Genomic DNA, 14,572 nt, shown 5'->3' with positions numbered 1-14,572 from the left:
CATACCTCTAGAGGTAGGTAGGTGTGACGCTGCTCCTGTCCAACCTGCAGACAGGGGAGATGAGGGTATCTGAAAACAAATAAATAATAAAAATTAAACATATTTCTATAACAAGGGGCTTCTTTTCACAACCTACTGCATAAGCCCACAACATTGTATAAGCTTTTACATTAAAGTGAATGGAGGTTTTGCAGAGCTATTTCAGGGTTCCCACAGAAATTTGAAAACAGAATTCCACGACTTTTCCATGACTAAATTGCTGCTTTCCATGACTTCCCATGATGTCCTGGTAGTTTAGTAGAAATTGGGATGTCACAAAACTGGGAAAAATGGAAATCATGAACACCAATTATAATAGCAGAGTATGGTCACAGAGTATGAGAGTTGCGAGACACGACAAACTGGAAAGCTGCCATAGCCAAGAGGTAAATGCAATTCCATGACTTTTCACAAATTTTCAAAATTTCCTGACTTCCCCTTGACTTTCCATGACCACAAATTTTTCCAGGATTTTCCATGATTGTAGGAACCCCGTATTTAAGCTTTTCAGGGGCTAAATCGTCTCGAGCCACCGTGTATTTTTTCCCTGCATTGAAACTTCAAAGATTTACTCTTGTTAGTTTACCCTCTGAATGTATAATTTAACGAAGGGCCAAGGGTACGGATTCCCTGTTCACTTGTCTCAATGCCAATCTTATTGGCCGTAGGAATTTGAAGTGCTCGTTTCATTTTTCCTATTTGAGCTGTACTACAGAATGTGCCCTAAAGCATAGTGGCCCTGCCAAAAATTATTGAAATTTTTCAAAAAGAAAGGGGGGATCCTAAATGACCCTTGAACTTGATCATGTGACCTGCAACTCACGATGACCAGTGATACTTGATTACCCTTACATCCAAGTTAAATGAAATAGTTCCAAGACATTTAAAAAACTTAACCTTGGAAAGATTTTCATATTGACAATGGCGCTAGCACCGGCACCTGTAATCTCACTCTAGCTGCTAAGCAGGTAAGTCAAGAATCACAATTTTTTTCTTGACATTTGAACTAGAATTCAAACAATGATGAAACCCTAAATGAAACTCTGGTCAAAACAAAATGCAATGAAAAATGCAAATATAGCCTATCTACTTCATTTTAAATATCATGCTGTACACTATACTTTACACTTTAATCTTTGATTCAAATCTAATAAGCATAAATTGCTTTTGAGTTGAAAACGCAGCCCACTAGCATACCATCAACTATTAATGCCAGCTCCCCCCAAAAAAAAATGCTGACATAAATAGATAATAAACAAGGTCAGCATAAAGGTTAGCTGAGGTTTTGATATGTTGTAGAGTCTTGTGCTATACATGTCTATTGTTATGTTGATGTGGTGACATCATCATGTTATGACATCATCATCATCATCACATAATGTTATATGCGTCTCTCTTTACACTGACCTTGATTTTTTTAAAAGAGAGAAAGAAAAATTCAAACTCGAGTACTTACAGTACAGGCCACTAAAAAGCTCCATAGGATTTATATACAAGGATATTACATCAGTCATTATTTGAAATGATATTTGCCATAGACAACACTTGTTTTCTAAATGTAAAAGAAATAGCAAACCTTTCTCGGGCTGCTCAGACCAATATCACATTTTCAGTATAACTACTGTACACAAACCTACAAAAAGATCCTGTGGGATTATAATATCAAACAATGCAAATACTTCATTTTTTTTTTTAACTTACTGCAAGATGAGATTGTGCCTTTCTCTGAAGTATTTTGCTACTGTGCATTCCACCGTTTGACCATTCTCAAGTTGCCATGGAAACCTGGATGAGAAAATAAAAGCAAATAATCATCCATCCATACATGGGGAGAATTTCATGAAACAAACAGTCAGTGATTTTCAATCACTGTTGATGCAAGCTACTGCAAATCCTTGGATCTGATTGGCTGAGAACAAATGAGTATGAGAAAATCACTGGCAAAACTTTCATGACATCGCTCGGTCCTTTGGTTCCCTTACCTTTTCAAAATATCTATTCAAAGATTGCCAAATATACAATGTCTGACAGCAATCTCTACAAGAGTCATTTGATGTATTGTGAAAAATTTAATTAGTTATTCAGGGTGTTTCTATAAAAAAAAAAGAAGATAACTAAAGTTCAAAGGTCAGCTATATAAAAAATACATGGTTTGTTCTTGTGATTTCTATACTATGACACTGACTAACTCATCAGCTTTAAAGGTAAGACAGTAGTTGCAGAAAACTATTATTTCTTGAGAAAGTCTTTTAAATCAAGGGTAATCGTCAAAATATTATCATACATCTAGATCTGGTGCATTAACTTATCTGTGTAAAATCATGAAATCTTAGCTCAACATTGACAATTCTGATTATCACTAACACAGAAAAGCATATGTGGGACAGTGTATTAATATTGCCTAAAAAAATACCCAACATTTTGATGGAATTCCGTGCTTATTTTGCTTATTTGTCAGCAATTACTCATTTTCTTCCTTAGCCATTTGGCTCATATTTTTTAATTATACATACAAACACTTTGAGGGTAATTTCATTGGATTCTGTTCAGACTCATTTTGAGATCGTTACCAAAAATGGTATTTATTTTTAATTTGACACCTTGCTTTCATCTCCATTATCACGGATCACAGAGGGAGGGTCCTTTGAAGGGGAAGGGTATAAAACCTATTTTTTCTAAGTTGCTGGTGTCTCTCAGTACATGTACACAAACCTATTCTTGCCAACTGTTACTTACGTTTGTGTCTGTGCAGATCTCTTGGTAACATTGCACACTCTGTATTTCCTTTTCATGTTTCCACAATGAGTGATCTCAATCTTCAACCCTGGATAAAATTAATAACAATTTAATTTTTTTTTTTAAATCTTTGTCAAATACACCTAAATGTACATGTATATGAACAATTAAAGCAACAGTAAATGTATAAAAGATTGGTGCATAAAGGAAGAATGGTTGTCTTCTATCATTATATAATTAATAAAAAGTCAAAATTATTCATGTCCATCAAATACATGAAAATGAACAAACAATACAGTAAAAAGGCTGATTGGTGAAAAAAAAAAAAAAATGTTGTCTAATCCAGGGGTGTTTCACAAGTTAAATGTAAACTGAAGTCCTTCTTACATGCCAACGCATTAATTTTTTTACATCAAAATATTGTTTTTGTTTTACTTCATTTTTTTGTTCTTACATGGATACCAGAATGAGTTCCAGAATTTTGATTAATTTTCCATGGTAAAGTATCAATCAACTTGATTAGGATGCAAAACTTGCTGAGTTTTGAGGAATTTATGGAAATTAACATTTTCCATTCCTTTTTCACAAACAACTCAAAATACCTTTTTCTTTTTTAACCATGTTTGTACATTCTCACTCTCTAGATAGATTAAATCTCTCACAACAAAAGATAGTAATAGAAGGTAACAGTATCTTTTCTAGGAAGTTCAAAAAGCACATAATTTCAAAGGTGATATCTTTTCTCTTGGAAAGCACTGACCTTTAATCTCTTTGGTGAACTTGACTCTATGTGAGTCTGATAGAGGGCGACGTTGATCCGATAAATCCTGGATGTCTAAGACCTCACATAGGAAGTCAATCACTGACTGACAGCTGTAAAAGGCCGTTGCAGAGACTGAAAAAATAAAAACAAAATAAATAACAAAATTTTAAAGTGATACTCCAGTTGAGAGAGAGAGTTCTTAAGAATTTTTGTGATCTCTCTTTTCTTTTCGTGATAATTAAAAAAATGGGGGTGCAGTTTAGAGTCCGCTACTAACAGTATTCAGTACATTCTATCATAGAAATCAGTCCAACGAACAAATGCTAAGATTTATGTTACAGGATCTAGATAGCCTTTCAGTCTAGATGACCAATCATGATGTCACTGACTTTCTATTGTGATTGATTTAGTAGCAATTATACACCAGAGGGGTGTTCCATAATGCCATTTGTAATCTACAAAATGATTTAACACATGACTGGAACAGGTTTGGGGCACTAAATCATTTTCTAATCCAATCCAATAGACATTTGATATAGCGCCTTTCCATTTCGGTTACAAACAATAATTCAACACCTCAGAAAGATCATCTTAGTCCACGCAATACATTTTAATAGCTAAAGTTGACATCTAATCTTTGTACATCAAGATTCTGAATATCAACAAGAATGAAAGTGCACAGATTATCACTTGTCAGAATCTGAATGGAAAATTCAATCCCAATATATTGCAACAATGTGGTAAAATTTTCAAATACCTCCTTCAGCCCAAGAACGTGTCGAGTAATACATAACTTGCGAACAGCTTTATGAAACACATCCTGCCTTGTTTTCACGCACTTACCATCTATATTGAGCATCATTTTCCACATGGATGGGCGGATACTCTGATGGAAACCAAACCACACTTCTCTACCGCCACCTAAAGGATGCGAGTACTCATCAGGAGGAGAGAAGAAGGATCGACCAACAGGGGTGTACCTGAAAGAGCAAAATAAGATATACAGTAGACTTACACATTTGAAATAGGTTGACAGGAAATGTCATTTTCAAATTCATATTAAATGCTGTGTATAATCATTAATAACATTTAAATGAAATTGAATAGCGATTACTGCCATAAATCTGTATTTCTACATTACCTTAGAGAAGGTAAATGTCTCATGATAACATCCAGAGCTTGCACAGCATCGTGTGGTATATTGACTACTTCTCCTTTCAAGGCAGACTCTAGCAGGGCCAAACTCACTTTGCCTTCAAACTTAATGGAAGCTTTGAATATCCTGTCTTTTCCCTCTCCTGGTAAGGTCACTTCAAGTTCCACCTGCTGCTGGTTCAGAGAGGCAAAAATAATCAAGATTATTCTTTGTGATCAAAGCTTAGAAAACATAATTGCAACCAACCAGTTATTTCATAAGAAAGTCATTAAAATCAAGGTTACTTGTTGCAATATCATTGAAGGCCTAGATCTGGCACTTTTACACAAACATAATGTGATTACATTTAAAGGAGAATGAAACTCTTGGAGCAAGTTAGCTTATGTGAAAGCAGAAAAATCAAAGAATAAGATCAACAAAACTTTGAGTTAAATAGGACTAGCAATAAAAGAGTTATGAGCATTTGAATGTCGAGATCACTAATGCTATGGAGATCCTCCTATTGGCAATGCGACCAAGATCTGTGATGTCACACACGTACAACTCTCCCATTTGGACACTGAAAATATACCCCAAAACATCTCTTTTTGCTCATTCTAATCATATGACAAACGATTCATCAATGATATAATGTTGTGAAACCTCTGTACTTGTCATCTTATAAAGAGAACACATCACCTTGTGATAGACTCTATAAAAGTGAGAATATAAGTGAAATAAGTACTAAAGTAATGAGGGAGTTGTACGTGTGTGATATCACAGATCTTGGTCGCATTGCCGATGGGAGGATCTACATGGCACTAGTGATCTCAATATTCAAATGCTCATAACTTTCTTATTATTCATTCAATCTTCCTCAAACTTTCAACAATATGTTTCTTTGATTTTTCTCTTTGATATGGATTCAGCTGGTTTCAAGGGTTTCATTCTCCTTTAAGATCACCAACAAAGATAAGCACATGTGGGGCAGTGTATTGTTATTGCCTGGATTAGACCCTACAACTGGATTGTCCTGCTTATTTTACTAATTACTCAGGAACTACACATTTCCTACCAAAATCACTTGACATACTGTATATTTTCTATTTATATACTTGGATAGTAATTTCATTAGATTCAGTCCAAACTCATTTTGAAAAATCAGAGCCTACAAAGCGCTATGTGTCTTTCTTTTCTTTTTTTTTCCTTGATCTTTCCTGAAGATTTCTGCATTCCCATTATTTTATCTAGGATGAATTGTGATGATTAGTAATTGCGTGATTCCTGCAGGAAAGACGCTGTTGAAACTTTTGAGAACCAGCAAATTTGATATTGGATGAAAGTTTAATCTAGTTCAATCTCACCTTTTCTCGATCCAGAGGAATCTGTTCCTTACAGTACATGTTTTTCCTGCCATCAAACACAGGCAGGTTGTTCTGAAAGTATCTCCCCTTGAAGGCTGTTACAAGTGTGTCTATCACATCTCTGAAAAGGAATTGAAATTCATTGAAATGATAACAGCAATAATTATGAAAATTATGATGATAATAATAATAATAATACCAACAACAATAACAATATGTAGCACAGCATATAAACACTGCTATACAGACATACTCTACTGCACTTTGAAAGATACTTCAATTTCTTATACTACAAAGTAAGACAGTTTGTAACTTAATTGCTTCCTACATGTAGATTTAAAAAAACAAGAAAAGACTTGGCCTTTACAATGGGAATTTTTTTTTTTCAAGTTTCCCTTCACAGTTAAATGGCTTGGTTTACCACAATGTTAGACAAAAGTGGGTTGTAAAAATACACCTTGTGTAAAAAAAGAATACTGTGAGCAAAGTGTACATGTTAAGAGGGAAAAAGGAGATTATACAATGCAGTATGTGGATTATCACATCAATGATAATAAGATACAATGCAATAACAGTAAACGCAAGAATAAGCACATTAACTTCACCTATACAGCCTACAGTACATGTAGACAAACTCACACACATTCTTCACTCCAACATGCAGCATTTTCACACTCGCAACAGACAAAAACATTATACTGGAAGTTCAAAAATTTATTTGAATAGAGACAGAGAATATTCAAACAATCATAACACTGAAAATTTCATCAACTTTGGATGTAAAATAAGTAAAAATTACATGTTGATTTTAATACATGTATGTGACCTACATTGCATTTTAGGGTTAAAGGGGATTTAACTATTTTAAGGAGTAAAATTGTCAAAAAATCATTGAAAATACTTTGACAAGTCAATAATATTCTTTACAGAACAGAAGTTCTGGAAAAGTGGAGTCCCATTTTACATGTATATTCCACAACATAGTCGTTTACCCACTTCAAAGTAAATTTATATACTTTATATTATGGCATATGTACAGCATGTGATTACAAACCTGTTGATTCTCCTCGGACATTTCTCTGGAGTGATATTAACTTCATAGTGGAAGAGATCCAGGGGCGGGATCTTCACCTGGAAGTGGTTTGCACGAAGGGCAATGGGACGACCATCCTGACCAAAGCCAGGTCTCCTGGGCATGGCTACTAGGTCTGTGGACTGAGGAGGGGTACCCGGAGGCTGTCCTGGCTGCTGAGGTGGTGGAGGCTGCTGGCCTGGTGGAGGGGTGAAGGGAGCACCACCTGGTGGACCACCAGGAGGGCCGCCAGGAGGGCCACCGGGTGGACCACTGGGTGGACCGCCGGGAGGGCCCCCACCTGGAGGACCTCCGGGCGGGCCCCCGGGAGGACCTAGTGGGAACTGCCCTGGGACCCCAGGTTGGTTTGGCGGATACTGGGGCATCCCTGGAAAATAACAAGAAAAAAAAATGACAGATTTAGGCATACTGTACATGTAGGTACACTCAGGCTGGATACATACATGTACACATTAGGGCAATTCCATATAATGATCAACCTTTTTGTACGTCCAGCAGTCTTTTCTTTATTAACTGACCAAGTCATGGTCCTTTGAGAACATTACAGACTGTCAAAAACACAAGAAATCAGAGATAGAAAATTTCATGAAAGTCCCACATATAGGGGGTCGGACGTACATATTTTATGGAATTACTAATTAGTCACTGCACAAGCGAGGCTTTATATGTAATACCATGCATGTTGGGTAAATGTAGGCCTGAAAGTAAAACTAAAAACAGTCAATGCATTCAAACATTAAATCAACAAATGGCAACCGTATACTAATTTTTACACAAATCGAATGGTCGCCAGATGGTAATACTGATTTGATACATTCAATTATCAAAAGTACATGGCTATAAATGATAATTGGCAACAAAAAGCGAGATAAAAATTATATTTATGCTAAAATCTAATGAATTCAAAACATGGCAACTCTTTCACGCACAACAATGAGGGCTGCACTGGCGACTGCATAATTCAGGTACACGTATTGATGATGTGGAGCATATGTACTGAAAATTTGTGTTTTACAGGATAAATTTGAGATTTTACATGAAAATGTAATCTTGATCGAGTGTCCCATAAAATCAAAATTTATAGACCTGAATTTTCAAAATCGATTTGATATAAAACCTTTTCCAAAGCATACATGTATTCTAGACTGGGCTGAAAATTTTAGGCATAATCTTTGTCTGTTGCTTCATGATATATCCAATTCCTAAACTTAGGAGGTAAATTTGGGGCCCTTTTAAAGGAAAATCAAAATCAAATAAAAAATAATAGGCCGGGTATAGATTGATATAGATATAGATTTGAATATTTAAATTTTCACAAAGAATCAACAGTTGAAAAAAAAAACTATAAGTTGTTTACAGGTAGATTTGAATATAAGACAATGATCAAATTTAATTCACATTATTGACTTTTTAAAGGACAAATCAACCCCAACAAAAATTTGATTTGAAAAAAAGAGAAAAAAGTACAACACTGAAAATTTCATCAAAATGGGATGTAAAATAAGAAAGTTATGAAACTTTAAAGTTTTGCTTAATTTCACAAAACAGTTATATGCACATGCCAGGGACTCGATTTTAAGGCGCGCGAGAGCGATCGCGCGCTACATGCGCGCCTTAATACATTTTTGGTAGCGCGATTAATAGCGCGCCTCGCGATAGCTGACCTGCGCGAAAATGCCTAAAGTCGCCCTCGAAATCACCCAAAATCATGCTTTCGGGGGCGACATAAAATCTGAATGTCGCCCCCGAAATTATTGCCGAGTGATAACAACTCAACGGCCCACTAGTGCCATATGCTCGAGCTCCGCTTACCATTTAAAAACCATCAAAAATCCACACTCAAAATCACGAATAAGCCTTAAAAGTAGCGAGTACCGCAGTTTCAAATTCCGAAGTTGCGTTATTTTTTCTGTACCATGTATTTCCATACACATGGTACCAGGTATGGAAAAAAAATCAACGCAACGGTCGGGAAAGAGTTGCATGTATAGGGGTCCATTATGACTACCACCGTGTGCCATTTCGAATGCACATGTTTCCCCTACAGATATCACAATTCTGTGATAAAATAATTCGAATTACACAGGAAATAAATCCCAGAGTCTAGTAACCTAGCATTGGTGAGTTGTCATTCGGCTTTGCTTTTCAAAACGGCTTATTAACTTCCAAAATAAGTTATAATCTAATTTATCAATTATAACTAAAAAATAATTTGTTTTCTTTTTCTAGGGGATGAGGTATTATATCAGACAATAAATCATCAAACAAAGCTCCATCTTTTTTACAAGGACGGCGGCAGGCTCACGCATTGGCGCTTTTACTAGCTAGCCAGTTGGAGCTCTGTCTCTCTGCCAGAGCTCTGGGGGACAATTCGCTCAGTAAAGGCCTCAATGATGGTGATTTTCTGTTTCAGACAGAGTTTACATTTCAGGAATATTATTCAAAACTGCCAATAAAGTTTGATGATTTCTTCATTGTCATGTATATTTAAGTTCTTAATGAATACATTCTCACCAAATTTAGACTCCCCCATAGAGAAATTAAATTTTCATGGAGATATCGAGATCTGCGTTTTCAAAGAACTTCAGGAAAAGTTAGGGTAAGTGGGCCTTTATTACATGTACATGGCTGACTAGGGTATTGTACTGGAATAAATGGAGTAGAAATTAGATATTGAATTCATTTATATCCAAGTCCAACTCACAGTCACACACACACACACCCACCCATCCACACACACCCACATCCAAGATTCTAAACATGATAAATAACGTTAAAAATCATACAATATTAAACAAAAAGTAATAATTCCTTAATAAGTGAACAGGTATTCCTCAAAATACAAAAAAGTAGCATTTAAAAAGAGCCCCGAAAATTTGACAAAAAAATTAAAATGGAGCCCCCGAAAAAATTGTCAGTGACTTAACTTTTAGCCAAAGTCAAAACCTAACTAAAACATGTTTTACAACACACAATCTAATTACAATACATTGTAAAACAATTATAAATACTTCCTTTGGTTGTTGATTGTAATTTTATAGTACATACATTTCCTCCATCCATTTTGTTAATTGGGCAAAAAGCTCCCCTTGTATGTTGAAGAAGAGCTTTTTGAAGTGCTCCTCTACCGCTCTCCTTAAAAGTTCTAGGAGAGCTTTTTATTGCTCCCCTTATAATTATAAAACCGAGTCCCTGACATGCCGGTCGGTATGCAAATGAGGGAACTGATGACATCACTAACTCACTATTTCTTTTGTATTTTACTATATGAAATATTAAATATTCTAATTTTCTCCTCATTGTCCTGGGAAACAAAATGTTATTCTCCCTGAACATGTTGAATTACCATTGCTTAACATTTTATGGTTCAGTCAAGATGGTCCTTAGTTATTGTCATATCTGCAAAAACTGAAATAATGTATAATTCGAACAATAAAAAACAAAATAGTGAGGGACATCATCGATTTTCTTGTTTGCATGTGACTAAATTGTGCATATAACTATTTTGTGAAAAATAAGCGTAATTTTAAAATGTCATAATTTACTTATTTTACATCCAATTTTGATGAAATTTTCAGCATTTTTTCAATATGCTTGTCTGATTGTTATCTATTGATTCAAATCAACAGTTTTATGAGATGGACTTGACCTTTAACAAACTAAAGACAGGCATTAAGTTAATGAGCTCTTATGTCTGAAAAACATACAAAAAATTACAAAAATATATGCCTCAATAATGAAATCTTAATCAAAACTTTGAAAAGTTCAAAGAATGCTGCACTTCATAATCCAAGTCATTTTCATTTCCCTTAAATGTTTAAAGGGGAATCCAACCCAAATAAAAACTTGTTTTTATAAGGAAAAGAAAAATCAGACAAGTTGATAGGTAAAAGTTTGAACAATATTGGACAAACAACAAGAAAGTTATGAAAGTTTAAAAGTTGTAAATATTGGTAATCACTATACCCATGGAGACTTCAAATTGGCCACATATGGGATGTTATAGTGATGTAAGGCAAGGACTACTCTTCCATGTACTCCAATACATATTATGGCTAAAATGTCATTTTTCCCAAATTTTTTATTTCAAATTATATTTTTCTTTCATGAGAACATAAAACAATATACTACCTGGGTTATATTTAGATTACTGCCCCAGGGGGATGGGTACTTAGGAGAAAACCACAAATCCCTGATAATAAAGTACATGGCCTATGGGAAAGTTGTCCTCGCCCCTTGTCATAATTTACTTACCCAGTTGCCAATTTGAAATCTACATAGTATTAGTGATCTCCATTTTAAAGCAGCTATAACTTTCTTATTGCTTGACCAATTTCTTTCAAACTTTCACCATTCTGTTTAATTTATTTTTCTCCTTCCCAACACAACATTTTATGGCCAAGGCTGGATTTCCCTTTAAATACTGAATTGCAAGGGTCTTTCCACAAAATTGGGGCAGAAAGTCTACCCTATATTTTGTGCCATTTAGAGTACCGGACTACCGGTACTCAATTTCTATAAACATAATGAGCAAAGCAGGGTATTCAAATGTTACATGGATATGATCTTCCTTTGGTCCTAAAAGTAAACTTTCACATTTGCTGGACACTGGTACATGTACATGTAGCCTACATGTAGACTAGAATTTTATAGATTTCTTATTATTAAAACAAAAAAATATTCCGAGCAAATCTGAGTTATTTACTATTCAGCTACCTGACTTTAATAATAAGTACTGTAAATGAAAATTGTATTTTTTGTTCAATCTACAGGTAAAAAATTGCTTAAAATATCATATATAGTGAGTGATTGTATTACCAACCGGTCTTGTATTATGGTAGTGGATCGTATTACCAAACACTTTTCATGAATTCAATCATATCAAACACATTATTCTCATAAAATTCACCAAACTTTCACCATACATGTAAATACACAATTACCTACAATATATTAATATGTACAAATTTTGCCGAAATCGTTTTTCCTTTTTACGATATTAGCTTCAAATTGGACCCCTCTTCGCATGTGAAATATTTTGGTCACTTGAAAAAGGTATCGTATTACCGAACGTGTGTTTTCTATGGGAAGAGTTGAGAAAACAACAAAATCACTGATGAGCTATTTTGACCATATTTTATTATTTTTAGAATATTAAGACTTTGAAAATGTGTTTTTGACCATTTTTCGTCATCTTTCTATTCAAGTTCTCTTTGGAAGGATGTTGCAAAATTTTGAGCGTATGAAATTATTTTCTGATCCATATGATGCACGCGTTCGGTAATACAAGGCCGGTCGGTAATAGTCCTAATACAAATTCACTATTATACAAATAATGCATGCAGCCGAGTGCGTTAGTGGACATGCAGAGCACGCGAGGTTTCTTTAGATAGGAGTCGCACTGTGCACGAGCCGCTTGCGGCGAGTGCCCAGTGTGCTCCATCTGAAGAAACCGAGCTTTCTCTGCATTTACTTTTACGCACGACAGAGCAAGTGTATTATTTGTTTTATAAAATAGCAACACAGAAACAATTTTTTTAAAAGTTACAGTACAGTTTTGTTGGACTTCTACCGCACTGGTTTGCTCGAGCGTGCAATGTCAATTTTCGTTGCACACCTTGTGCACTACCGTGCAGTGCACAAAAAAAGTTGGATGTCATGTGACGCGTATTGACCAATCGCGATGCTTGAAATAATACACCTATTTTATAAAGTATACTATAGGCCTACCGAAAGCGTGCATCGTATGCGTCAGAAAATAATTTCATACGCTCAAATCTTTGCAACATCCTTCGAAGGGAACTTGAATTTGAAAAGAAAGATTGTGAAAAATGGTCAAAAACACATTTTCAAAGTCTTAATTTCTAAAAATAATCAATTAGGCCCTATGGTAAAATTAAAAAATAGCTCATCATCACTCACTACTCAGTATTCAGCGATTGTTTTTCGTGGAGATCTGCGGCACATGCGATGCAAAGAAAACGGTTGGTAAATATCAAATAATTTTAACATATTCATAATTTTCATGATAGTTGGAATTGCGAGTGCAAATTTGTCTTGATTGTATTTCCTCTAATTGTCATTTTTAAAGCAAAGCCAAAGGTGTAACTTTTAGGCCTATCCGGTTTATACAGTTACGGACCGGTAGACGGAGATATACCCGGCCTACCGTAGGTCGCGTCGGCAGTCTGTGTAGCACAGGCGCAGCGTTTGCGATGACGAGTGCGGCAGATACGGTAATTTTTCAATATCTAATGACAAATATTCGTACGGTCTTACCATATGGGAAATTGGGCGGAAAGGCAGGTGGTTGATACATCTTTCCTCTTTCAAAAATTATATAATTTGAATTTAAATAATGGCAAAATAGGCCGTAGTTGAACGTTTATTTCAGCATGTCAAGTGATCTTCCTGCTTCATTTTTGCACGTCCCGAATTGCGAAAACTCTATGACCCGGAAGTTCACTCCATGCAAGAAAAAGGCCGAGGTCGTGCTTCTTTGTCATACCTACTGTGGCGTTGTCTTTCTTTCTTTTTCTTTTTTTTTGTTTCTTGGTTTGTTTGTTTGTTTGGGTTTTTTTTTTCTTTCTTTTTTGGTCTGCTGAGATTTTTATTCGTCAATGAATGTATAAAAATATACATATATATATGTATACAAAGGAAATTAGTTTCATATACATAGGTACACAAAGACTATATATATAATATATATATATATATATATAGTGTGAAAGAAATGGATGAAGAGAACAATGGTAGGCGTAGCTTAAATCAAGGTTCCCCAGAGCTATCTACCCTTTGGAAAAATTGGTGATGCCGAAAAAATGTCTCTGCCGGGAATCGAACCCGAGCCCCCAGCTTTGAACGCCGGTGCCTTAACCACTAGACCACAGAGACGGGTTAGTGGCTAGGGCGACCCCGATCCGATTGACCGTCAGATAGACAGATTTTCGACACCATACCAATTATAATTTCCTTTGTCGGGTGAAGGTGGGTTTTGAACAATGACAAGCCGCCATGCCTCAGCTGGATCAAAGCTATATTGCTTTGATACAGTACACGTATGGGAGAAATGTATATAAATATGTGAAGTTATACATGTACTACAGCTTTGGCAACTCTTTTATTTAAATATTGTGTGAAAGAAATGGATGAAGAGAACAATGGTAGGCGTAGCTTACGCAATATTTAAATAAAAGAGTTGCCAAAGCTGTAGTACATGTATAACTTCACATATATATATATATATATATACATATATCATTGTATATATATATATATAAGAAGAAAAAAATCAGAGAGAAAATCAGAAGAGGATCGAGGAGAGGAGGAGAAGAGGGAGAAGAAGAAAGAGAATAGGAGAAGAGGGAAAAAGAAGAAGAGAGAGGAAGAGGAGGAGGAGAAGATCATCAGAACTGTGAGGAGATCGAAGATGGAAGAAG

The 14,572-nt window shown here is 35.4% G+C and overlaps 1 protein-coding gene across 8 annotated transcripts in view; it reads right to left on the bottom strand.

Annotated features, from left to right (window-relative positions):
• The window catches only part of LOC129260818 (protein argonaute-2-like), a 36,959-nt gene extending 23,347 nt beyond the window's left edge, over positions 1–13,612 (bottom strand). For 2 of the 8 annotated variants that reach the window (XM_064100148.1, XM_064100142.1), the window contains exons 1-9: positions 13,410–13,574; positions 7,092–7,497; positions 6,038–6,158; positions 4,680–4,864; positions 4,382–4,518; positions 3,536–3,670; positions 2,776–2,863; positions 1,741–1,824; positions 6–69 (exon numbers count right to left, since the gene is read on the bottom strand). In XM_064100148.1, coding sequence (XP_063956218.1) covers positions 6–69; positions 1,741–1,824; positions 2,776–2,863; positions 3,536–3,670; positions 4,382–4,518; positions 4,680–4,864; positions 6,038–6,158; positions 7,092–7,497; positions 13,410–13,449 — 1,260 coding nt within the window. In that variant the 5' untranslated portion in view covers positions 13,450–13,574. Of the gene's footprint in view, positions 1–5; positions 70–1,740; positions 1,825–2,775; positions 2,864–3,535; positions 3,671–4,381; positions 4,519–4,679; positions 4,868–6,037; positions 6,159–7,091; positions 7,498–13,409 lie in introns of all 8 variants that reach the window. The other 6 variants (XM_054898798.2, XM_054898807.2, XM_054898816.2 and 3 more) reach the window with 6 other exon arrangements.
• Between the last annotated feature and the right edge of the window lie 960 nt (positions 13,613–14,572).

This window comes from Lytechinus pictus, chromosome 1, assembly GCF_037042905.1.
Source record: "Lytechinus pictus isolate F3 Inbred chromosome 1, Lp3.0, whole genome shotgun sequence".
Classification (NCBI taxonomy): Eukaryota; Metazoa; Echinodermata; class Echinoidea; order Temnopleuroida; family Toxopneustidae; genus Lytechinus; species Lytechinus pictus.
Note: the sequence above shows the minus strand (reverse complement) of the source record. Positions and strands in the feature narration are given on the sequence as shown.